Source organism: Patiria miniata, unplaced genomic scaffold, assembly GCF_015706575.1.
Source record: "Patiria miniata isolate m_02_andy unplaced genomic scaffold, ASM1570657v1 HiC_scaffold_20, whole genome shotgun sequence".
In the NCBI taxonomy this organism is placed as follows: domain Eukaryota; kingdom Metazoa; phylum Echinodermata; class Asteroidea; order Valvatida; family Asterinidae; genus Patiria; species Patiria miniata.
The window spans coordinates 2024602-2036339 of record NW_024037059.1 but is presented as its reverse complement, the minus strand read 5'-3'; the positions used below and the strand labels follow the sequence as shown (position 1 = coordinate 2036339).

General features: G+C 41.7%; 1 protein-coding gene across 1 annotated transcript in view; it reads left to right on the top strand.

Moving 5' to 3' along the window:
• The first annotated feature begins 5657 nt into the window (after positions 1-5657).
• The window catches only part of LOC119727201, a 35740-nt gene continuing 29659 nt past the window's right edge, over positions 5658-11738 (top strand). Inside the window, exons 1-7 of the mRNA XM_038199062.1 lie at positions 5658-6121; positions 6358-6572; positions 6982-7167; positions 10413-10619; positions 10719-10925; positions 11021-11227; positions 11321-11527. Coding sequence (XP_038054990.1) covers positions 5658-6121; positions 6358-6572; positions 6982-7167; positions 10413-10619; positions 10719-10925; positions 11021-11227; positions 11321-11527 — 1693 coding nt within the window. The remainder of the gene's footprint in view (positions 6122-6357; positions 6573-6981; positions 7168-10412; positions 10620-10718; positions 10926-11020; positions 11228-11320; positions 11528-11738) is intronic.

The window sequence follows — 11738 nt, the reverse complement described above, 5'->3', positions numbered from 1 at the left end:
ACGCGAAGGTGAATTACCCACATTTTGTTCGGGCAATGCGCAGTCAATAGGGACCAATTACGGGCGTGTGTGTTTGGGCTTAGCAATTGCTCCTTGCATAATCTTTAAATTTGCAACTTTTCAAACTGCATCATGTTTCATAAACCGTTGTCAATCTTGGACGATTTACAGTCTTTGGTAGCAAACGGGGTATCAAAATGTAGCTAACAACATTCCCCAAAGGTCTTTATAGATTACATCATCATAAGACGATCAGATTTAATTATGATCCCTCCAAGTGTGGACTTTTTTCTTTTTTTTTGCGGTGTATATTTTGTTTAACGTGCTTTAATATCCATTGGACTATTTTCAACTTTGTCTTCCACTTTCAATGTAGATTTGGTCAAAGTAGTTTTGATGTTGCACTCAGGAAAAGGTTTCAATTGTGCAGTGAATTTGAACCTCATATTTAAGTCACACAAGGGTCCAGAGTAATGATGTGCAAACCCTACCCGAAACTGAAACCGACCCGACCCGAAACTGACTTCAGTTCCCACGTTATTAATTTCTTTAGTCGGATGGGACTGACAGTGAAATAGATACATTGTAACAGTTTTCATGATACCGCGTGATGATACCATATAGCGGAGTGTCTCTCGATCAACCAATTGAGTATGACAGAGAGAGAGAGACGATGGTTTCGCAAAAGAATTCATTCCACGTGGGTAAGGGCAGGCACAAAAAAGTGATCACTTTGTCCAAGCAAGGTTTTAGGTTTTTTTCGGGTTGGGTCGGGTCGGTTCGGTTTGAGGTAGTTAAGATTTGGTTCGGTTCGGATTCGGTTTATGTCTCTAGTGTTTCGGGTCGGTTTGGCCTGGTCAATCTGACCCGATGCACATCATTAGTCCAGAGTATTGTACACAAAATGCGTGCTTGTTTTTAGGCGTGGTTGCAAATTTTACCAACATTATCTTTTTTTTATGGTCATCATGTGAGAAGAGTACTTCTCAATGAGTTGTTGCGAAAATCAAGATTCTGGAAATGAGTGCAGGGAATTTCTTTTGGATATATAATTGTCCTTGCATGCAATAAGGATGATAATTAAAAAGAATTTAGGGAAATGAAAGTAATATTTCCCAGAATACTTAAGTCCTAACGCACAGTTTTTATATACATGTGTATCAAAGAGGAAGAATTATTTTGTACGAATTTGGGCTGAAGAGTTCTTAACTTGATAAAATAAGAATATTGTCTGTCCACTTGTTATGTACATGTACATATTCTGCTGTCTTAAAGGGACCATGTGATGAATTTTTCTGAGGAACACATTTGTGCAACTTTCTACTCCTCTTAAACGTATGGAAACTGTTCGATAGCCCTTTTTGGTAGATTTTATTGCAAAACACACTTTTTAAACATTTAAAACTTTCCATGCTTTACCGGAGAACTGAGGGCGCTGTTGCTGTGATGTCATTTCAGGAAGACGCTGTTCAGTTTAGGGGTTTTCTGTTCAAATTGGGAACCCAAAATTTGCTCATTGAATACATATTTTGTGAGAAAGGTTTGCTCATTGGCTTACTGCCATGTACTAACCCAACAACGAATCACCAAAGAAAACGAACTTTACAACGGCAAAATATTCAAATTTCTTGCAACATTTTGGTGCTGAGAAAGCTGTAGCATTGAGGTTTCTGCCCGGAATGACATCACAGTTTTGCTCATGAATATGAAATTTCCATTAGCATAAAAACCAAGAAGGCATCAAAATACCCTTCAAAATGGCAAAACGAAAAATTGATAAGGTACATTTTCAAGGATTGCATTAAAAAATCTTACATTGCATGGGCCCTTTAATTGGTTTAACAAGATTGCATTGTGTTTTCTAAGTCTTTTCTACTGCAAATCATGGGGTAGGTTGGGTAGCCAAATTAACTGATTTTTTGTAACAATGTGATAAATAAATTCCTCAAATTACCTGCAATATTAAACTGCGTTTTTCTTTATATGCAATATGGAGCTTTTTGAGAAACAAAATGTGTGGTTGAAATGCAATTTAAACCCTTTTTTATTACAAAAAAAATGGGGCTTGGATGAGATTTACTGAGATTTGCTTTGAAATTGCCCCAGCAGAAGTGTATGTCATTTCCATCACTTGCTTCTAATTCTCGTACCGTTGGATCAACATCGATCCATTTTTCTGTCGCACAGAAAGAATCAAGAGTTATTAACATAAAGCCAAAATTATGTCCATTGTAATTTTTTTTGTTAATTGGGCTCAAATCAGTACAATAGACAGTGGCAAGTTTGTCAACGGAAAGATTCCAAAACCTGGCCATCACTATTTTTCCCCTGCAGTGGCGTATCAGCCATCAGAAAAGTGATAACATGTCCTAAAAAGTTAAATTTAGCAGAGAAAATATTGAAGCATAACTGACAAGTGATGTCAAGGTATGGAAACACTTCCGGTTTCATGGTGAGTGCCTGGCAATGATTGATTTAATTCAGTTACCATGATGAAGGCACAAAAAGGTTCACCTATGCATATCCCAGCAAAACAAAGCCATTGGCTGCTAGGCATAAGGCCTATGGAATTGCAGTAAAAGTAGTTGCAGCATTCAATGACGTCATATTTATCAAACCCCTTCAACAGATTTTGACAGTTGAGTGGTTTAATCCATAGGGGTTCTGGCAGTTGGTGACCAGCCTGTACAAAAGCTATGGGAGAGGAAGTGGGTTGGGTTTTGGGGGGACAGTTTGTAACAGTTCTATCATATTAATTAATTCATTAATTAATTTTTTAAAAAGAATGAGGACTTCCAATTAATCCAGAGATGTAATCACGTATAGCCAGAGACAATGTCAGTGTTTAAGAATCGTCTATGACTATACTCAAATCTCGTCAGTCATAATTCAATATTTGACTATTTTCTTCTCTGACCTTGGACATACATTTGACCTAATTGACGCCTGTAGTGTTAACGACGACATCTAATAGCACCCCGGGCGGAAACAAGGCTGCTGACGGAAAATAACGGCCAGGCCCGGGGAGTAGCCGCTCCGAGTGGGTACTGCACTTTTTCGTCCGTGCGCGTGTGTCCAGCCAAATTTGCTCAATCTAGGTGGGGTCATAAGGGCTGAAGTTGAACACGAACACCACATCAGTGGGACCGTTTCCAACAAAATAATGCACAAAATTGTCGATTCCTCCTATGCAAACGAATGCAAGTGCTACTGACGAACTTGCAACCATACATTACATTTGTTAGTCATTGCATTAAAGTTGACATTATTTTTTTCACTTCCATAACAATCGGCTTCTCTAATTGCTGTACTTTGTAATTAAAGTTGGCATATGCGTGCTTCTTCAAAATTTTCCGAACGAAATTTAAAGGAACATAATGTCTTGTAACTAATAAAGTTGCTTGTTTGCTTTTGCAGGCCTTACAGTTTTAACAAGGTGGTTTTAAATGGCGCGCTCTAGTTCAGAAATTGCGCATACTATTCAGAACGAATTAGGAGTGTCCCACTCTTAATTCAAAAGTTGAAATTAATTAATTGATTACTTGTCAAGGGCCGATTTTTTTCATGTGATGTCTCATTGGAAAGCTCCTAACTAATGTAATGCTAGAAAATTATCAATTCAAAATCTATTTGCATGGTGCCACACCCAAAAAGCATTACATGTACTTTAAATGATACTAGGACCTTGTAAAAACGTCTTATTGATATCTGACCCATCCCAATCTTTACTTCAAATTAACGCGTGAATGATTTGTGCTTTAGGAAACCACCCTTCTCGAAAGCAGAACTACTGAAAGTTGACAGAAGATTGGAGTTTTGAGAATGAGACACTTACAAGATCGTTTACCTCTGTAAACGCTTTACAGTTTGAAAAGCGCAGGATTATATGAAGTTCATTTTCTTTAATATTTGAAGCCATGAATTGCAGCCAAAACGAAGTTCGACCTGTCACGTTTATCTGATTGAAAAAAAGGTGAACAAGTCCATTACATTTAACGGTGGCCCAGATAGCACACTCCAAACCTTTTAAACCGCCAATTTCTGGAGTGTTTTTTTTTTTTTATGAAAGACAAAGTTGGAATTCAGAGACCATGCAGGGGCCGTAACCCTGGAGTGCTGTGTTGATTCAAGGATTTGACCTTAATTGCCCTCTCCACAAAGGTGTCTCTATTAACACGATGGGTGTCAAAGTTATACATTCCGCGTGGGAAGCGAAGATGGGATGGCGTTCGAGTACACATCTACACAAACCTAGCCTTCACGGTTTGACGGAGATACGATACGCATGCATGCGGAAATGACCAATCGGATACCTCGTCTAGCGTTCGACGTCATTTCCTGACCAAGTGCGCGTGCGCACGAATGCTCCTTAAGGCTGACTAAGCAGTCTGAGACCAGTCGAACTTTGCATGAATCGAGAAAAGAGTACAATGGCATGCAGTGGCTGCTTGAATTACCCCAGGAGGCAAAAAAAGTTTTGGCGGGGAAAAACACCTATCCAGGCTTTTAGCGGGAGAGATAAGACAATCTTTTCTCGATCTGCTTTGCTTTTTTTGACAGATGACGTACTAATAGTACGTGATCTGTCAAAACAAAGATGTGATGATGGCTTGAGCGACTGATTATTTGTACGATTTAGAGCGCATTGCGTCTACTTGAATGATTTCCTTGCAATCAAACTTGTGCGCCTGTCGCCAAAACCTGCAAAACAAGGTGATGGTCGAGTCACATGTCAATATGTCTTTTAGATTGCATTGATAAGTGAAGTACATGCACTTTCCATCAACCACAATGAACTTTCGGGCAACTCAAGAACAATGCTTCCTCTATAGTCCCAAAGTAGTGGAGATGCAAGCAGTACTGTAAAGTGCACAGATATTTTTGACGCGTGAAAACGATGCATTTGTTTGGTCTCATTCTCTTTTGCCTCTCATCGCCTATTGGTCAATATTTTGGACGTGGTGAGTTTTGATGTTGAGAAAATGGGATTTGAACTCTGACCCTCCAAAACACTTGTAAATTTGTCCAAAAGTGTCAGCTTTCAGTACAAATTGTGTCTCAGCAAGACACATGCTCTGATTTTTTTTAAATAGATATCCATTATTTTGATGATGATGCAGCGCCGTAGTAGGCGGGTGCAGGGGTGATTGTCGAAGGCGAGTATTCGCCACAAGGAATTTCTGTAACCCTGGGAATTCTGTCCCCTGTCCATGGGAACAGTTTCCTAGGATTTACTGTCCACTGACTACAAACTTAACAAGGGGGGTCTTGACGGATCCATATCACCCAAAATCTCACCCGGGGTTTAGCTAAACATTCCTCCCATAAAGATTGCACTTGGTAATTGACTTAAATGGAAGAAATAACACAATTACCGAGCCCTCTGGGGAAATCTGGCCAAGTTCAAGATCCAGAAAGCTCTTATTGACGAGTAAGAACAACTTTTTGATAAGTGCATTCCTTTGGTCTGTCACAGTGCACTGGCGTTCTGGTAAATCCCGCCCGACCGTTCAGGATCGGATGAATGAAGGATGGAGACATTAGGATCACGATAAACACATTCTCGCAACCAATAACATTGTCCGCCAATTATAGAAGAAAAAATGTTTCGTGTAGTTGTTCTTTCACCCGTGGTGGGCCTTATGTTGTTTTCATTGATGTTCTGTTCCTCGGATTGTAAGAGGGTGTCGCGACAAACTTCCGAGAACGAAGTCCTACCAGGCGCCACCGGGGAGATCCGTGAGTCAGCTGCCCGGCTGGGAGCGCTCATCTCCCCGCTGACGGAGCGTCCAACAGAGCTAGTCTTCGTGCTTGACGCAACTCAGAGCGTACGCGCCAAGCGCTTCAAGCAGGTCGTCAAGCCTTTCGCCCGGGACGTCGCGTCTCTGTTCTCGCACGCCTCCAACCGGACCAGGCCGGCGGTTGTTGCCTTCGCGAGCTGCCAGAAGGTGGAGACTGGAGTCGACTTTATTGGGGCGTCGTCATCTTCTGACTTCTCGAAATGTGATTTCTTGGAGTCGTTGGAAGCGGTTGACTATATCGGAGGCCCGGGATCGTGCTTGGGAGGGGGCATGATGAGAGCTTATGAGATTTTAGAGGCTGCAAGACCTGGATCCGAAAGGTAGGACTAGCTCCTAATATGTTATTAAAATGAAATGGTTATTATTTTATAATTTTCTTTTATAATGTTTGATAATGTATTCAATGACATGAGGTTTGTGGTGGTTGTTTATTTTCCCTACGCTCCCTATGTACTGTAATCCCCATACCCGTACCCCCAAGAGGCTCATTGCCTTGTATGTATATAATAAGGGCCCTTTTTCCTTATAAAAAAACCCCATGTTTTTTCCGTCAAAGATTGGTGGTCCTTCTAACGGACGGCCGGTCACGCGGGGAGGATTCGCCCACAGAGTATGCACAGCGCATGCGCACAGACGGGACCAACATCGTCGCCTTCGGCATCGGCAAAGGAGCGAACAAGAAGGAGCTGGTTGCCATAGCGACGGCTGATCGTATGTTCCGTTTGGATAAGTGGGAGGATTTGCAGCCTTTGGCGGCTGTTCTTACGGAAGGTACGGTAACAAAATACCTCCCCCTCCCCCCCCCCCCCAACAAAAAACAAAAATAAATGAAAAGCTCTTTTTCATAAATCGATCACTTTTTTGTATGTGGGATGAAATAAAGTGCGTCACGTTCAGCAGGGAAACCTCCGCCCGATCTTGTGTCCAATACCTCTTTTTACTTTTTACTTAAATATTATGACACTTAGGTTCACAAGGCATCCATGGCAAATTTAATCATAGTACGTATTTTTCCGAAAGAAACTGAAGATCGTAAACAAAGAGGTTTGACAACAATCATCTGAGGAAATTGGAGGGGGGGGGATGGACGTGCACTCTAGAGAACTCATGAAAGTTCATATTTCACTTACACACTGAGTTTCTGAACAGCGTTTGTTTCTGCCGACTTGTTTTGACTCAGAGATACCTCCACCACGCCCAACGTTCCTGTACGTCGACACCGACCGTTGCAGCGGCCTCTGCGCGGCGGAAAACGGCCCGTGTTGCGATTCTAGAGCACGGTGCGCCTGCCAAACGGACAGCGGGAGATTTGAGTGCGTCTGTCAGCCAGGCTACATCGGGGATGGCAGCGTCGGGAACTGCTCGGGTATTTACCAACTTTCTTTTGCTGTCGTTGTTTGATTGTTATTGAAATGACGAAGTGAATTAGTTTAGATTTTATTGATGAAAACTTACACATAATACGAGCATGAAGTCCCTGGCCCTTGTGTGACGTGACCGATAATGAGAGGACTAGGAACTAGTCTAGCATGCAAGTTTTGTTGATTACAAGAGAGGGAGCTATATCAAAACAATGGGGGACACTTGCAAGTTTTTTTGATAAATGTTATTGAATTAGTAAATGAATTGGCGTCACTAAACAGGACGAACTACGTTTTTCAAAACTCATCACACAACATTCGATTGGGTACTGCCCCGGGGACTCCTTACTATGTGACCCCCATTATGATGAAAGCGCGTAGTGGAGGGACTAAGAGCCAGTCTAACTAGTGATTTCCGCCAAGAGAGGGCGCTATATTAAAACAATGGAAGACGGACACGCACATTATTCAGTTACTGCGCCCGTTGACCGTTTGTAACTAGTGAGAAAACGAATTAACTCGGTTGGTTAAGAGTTTATTTAGGGAGACTGGCCAAAAAATGCGTTTATATCCCACTATAAATATTGAGAACGACAATGGAGGGACTGAAAAGCAGTCTCTAACAGTTGATATATTGTACAATTTACGAAATATTGACAAGAGAGGGCGCTACACTAACTTAACGGTGTGTACGCGCTGGCAAAAAGTTTGCATTTTATATCAGCTGCAAAACTTTTTTTTGGGGGGGGGGGGGGAGAAGTATTCGCTGAATACTTGCTCATCAAGAGATGCACGAGGGTAAAAATGGGGAGAAAAACGTTTGTCTAGTTTATTCGTTGCGATTGGGGACGGAAACCGACCAACGTGCGTATTATACATTGACTCATTTCCGACAAGAGAGGGCGCTATATCAAAACAACGGTAGTCGGATCGGCAGCAGAACAGCCCACATTATTTAAACCATGGCGTGTAAAATGTGCTCACATAGTCACAGTCAGGAACTTGGAAACGGCTGAGATTCAGAAAAGGTAAATAGGAGGTTTTTTTGTGAAGTGGATTTGTATTCCTTGATAAGCATGATGAGAGTGATGGCACTTTTTGGCAGTTGATGGTTGAACTAATTTGCAACATCATAAAAAAATGCATAGGCCTAACTTATTTTAGGAACAAGAACCGCTGTTATTTTGATATAGCGCCCTCTCTTGTTGCAAGTGTGTCTATTTAAAAAAAATAAATGCATGAACAATAACCACTGTTGTTTTAAAATTCGAGCCCCCATAGAATTTGTTTAAACAATACGGCCGGGCAGCCAAATTAATATTAGCCCATGGTGCGCATGGTTATGAATATGATACAAGCAAAGAACAAAAGAACCACCATTGTTTTAATATAGCGCCCTCTGTTGTTGCAAAGGTGACCTTTGATTTTCAAAAAAAATACATGGACAAGAACCACTGTTATTTTGTTATATCGCCCTCTCTTGTTCAAAGTGTGTATTTTTAAAAAACAAATGAACCACCATTGTTTTAATACAGCGCCCTCTCTTGTTGCAAGTGCTGGCTAAATCACGATTTACATGCCCTCAATTTAGTAGTATAAGAGCATTTTACGGGCCATGAACTTGAGGGTTTGCAAAAAAAGAGAAGGCACAGGACTGCGAGCTCTTGTTTCTGAGAAATTTGGATGAAATTGGGCCCTACAAAAAGTACAGTTGGTCTAGATTTCAATGCCAATGGAGCACAAATATCTTTTTTAATTTTAGCGAGATGGGACTACTTCAGGGGTTAATCATTTAAACACTCCAAAATTTGAACAAAAAATGAAAGATTATGAATTAAGCTTTAATTGATGGGGGTCTCAAATGCCTTTGAGAGTTGTGAGTATTTTCCTGAACTTCGGAAGCGGGCGTATATTAATCACTGGGGTTTATACATGTAGCAGTTTATACTGGTCTGCTACAATGAACAAGAACCACCATTGTTTTAATATAGCGCCCTCTGTTGTTGCAATTGTGACTTCATTTTTTTTTAATACATGAACAAGAACCACTATTATGTTGGTATAGCGCCCTCTCTTTTGCAAATGTGCATGAGCAATCACAGTTGTGTTAATATAGCACCCCATAATATGGGGGCTAGTAGTTAGTTCCCATTTAAGGCCATGAATTTACATACATTAGAAGGAAATATTCTTAATCTATTACCCGCTACCGGTCCCTACATTCAAAGTCCGAAGGACAGTGGAGGAACTGGGAACCAGTCTAAAAAAATAAATGAACAAAATGAACCACTGATTTAATATAGCGCCCTCCTTCCTTGTTGCAGATGTGTCTGATTATGTTTTTTTTTTAAACGATTAACAAGAACCACCCATAGACATATAATAAAACCTACACACGACATTTGCTATTGCGCCTGTGAGCAAAATGCTGCGCGTAAAGAATAACTAAGAAGTATGCGCGTAAATCGAAGCCATATGCATGACATTCGCGCATCGCGTAATTAAGCCGCATGATGCAGCCCGTTTTGCTCACAGAATTTACAACGTAAAAGCAGATAATGTCGTGTCTAGGTTTTATTATATGTCTATGGAACCACCATTATTTTTGAATAGCGCCCTCTCTTGTTGCAAGTGTGTCTATTCTTGCTCAAAAAATGTGTGAACAAGAACTTTGTTTAAAGTTGAACGAAGTTCTTGTTCATACATTGTTTGAGCAAGAATAGACATATCTACCACCCTGCACAAAGGCGCTGATGAGGGCTAATCGCTTTCAGCTCTCATTGGTCGATTGTTTACCCGATGAACCGGGGTCAATATTCCTAGCTCACATTGGACACATTGTTTGCCCACTGATGCCGGTCAGCACGGTGTGACCCTTTGAAACAAAACGTGTGTATTGTCAAATGTCAATAGCTTTGTTCTTCCCTACCACCGTCTATATAAGCTACCTAGAAGGCATTGTGTTTCAGGACAGATTTTTGTGTAAGAGATTAGCCCCCACCAGTTCACTTTTTAAAGCGGGCCCCGAACGCACACCTTTAGGTAAGGGCTTTGCGCTTGCATTATCATGATTACTTCTCATCAACCATCACCAAATTCTCACTCTCAGCTCTTACTCAAAGTTGGCAGCTCTGCAACTGGAACACTTAAGTTGAGAATCGATCCCAGCTTAGGTTGGGATATGTACGTCTCATTAAGTTGGAGCAAAAGTCAGGGCGCAACACAATTCTTTCGATTTTATCGTTTGCAGCTGTTCCTGTCACCGAGAAGTTTTGCCTTACTCCCGTCCCTCCCTCCGACGGAGGTGTGGTCTGCGATGACCTTGAGTACAGCATTGGCACCGAGTGTTCGTTCAGCTGTAAGGAGGGCTTTGTATTGGCCAACAATGCACCAATCACCTGTGAGCTTACGGAGGAGGGCCGAGCAGTTTGGAATGGTCTGACTCCAGGATGCGAAGGTAAGATTTTGAGAGCCGTCTGTAAATTTGCATCATTCTCTCAAGTTTTGAAAACAATTTAAATTAGTAATCTGATGATATCGTTTTGATTTTATTCAGCCATTCCCGATATTGAGCAGTTTTGCGGTGTTCCCAATTCCCCCACTGATGGACAAGTGGTTTGTGATGACTCGGCATATAGCATTGGCGCTACGTGTTCTTTTGTTTGTGACGAGGGCTTTCTATTGGATAACGATGGACCAATCACCTGCGAGATTACAGAGGATGGTCAAGCAATTTGGAGGGGTGCAGCACCTGAATGCGAAGGTAATTACAGATTTTGAGAGAAGGATTTTTTTCAGGCCATTGCCTAAAAAAACTCAAATTATAAATCTGATGATTTTGTTTTGAATTTGTTTCAGCCATTCCCGTTACAGAGAAGTTCTGTGCTGTTCCAAGTTCCCCTGCTGACGGACAAGTAGTTTGCAACGACCAAGATTACAGCATTGGCACTGAGTGTTCTTTCACCTGTAATGAAGGATTTCAATTGGCCAACGATGGACCAATCATCTGCAACGTTACAGAGGATGGTCAAGCGATGTGGAGGGGTGGAACTCCTGAATGTGAAGGTAGTTGGTTGTGGATTTCGAGTGATGCCTATTTTTACGTTTCTGTCAAGTTTGAAAAACAAAGCAAACCATATTTAATTTTCACTTTTTCAGCCATTCCAGTAACTGAGAGCTTCTGCATAGCTCCCAATTCCCCCACGAATGGTCAGGTTGTTTGTGCTGACCCCGAGTACAGCATTGGTACTGAATGTTCGCTCAACTGCAACGAAGGATTTCAATTGGCTAACGATGAACCAATCATCTGCGAGATTACTGAGGATGGGGAACCGGTTTGGAGCAGTCCAACTCTCGATTGTGAAGGTAATTGGGGGACGTGATAACACGCACCGGCTGTTCTTATACACAGGCACGGCTGACGGGTTCAGAAGATTGCTTCGACTCGCCTCCGGGTGACGTCTAAACACGCTAATCCCTCGTGCCTTTTGTACACCCACACAAAGTCCGTGAATTCTTATGGAGGCGGACCGTGTGTTGATCTTGAATTGGCCGTTGTGCAGGGCCTATTGTACAA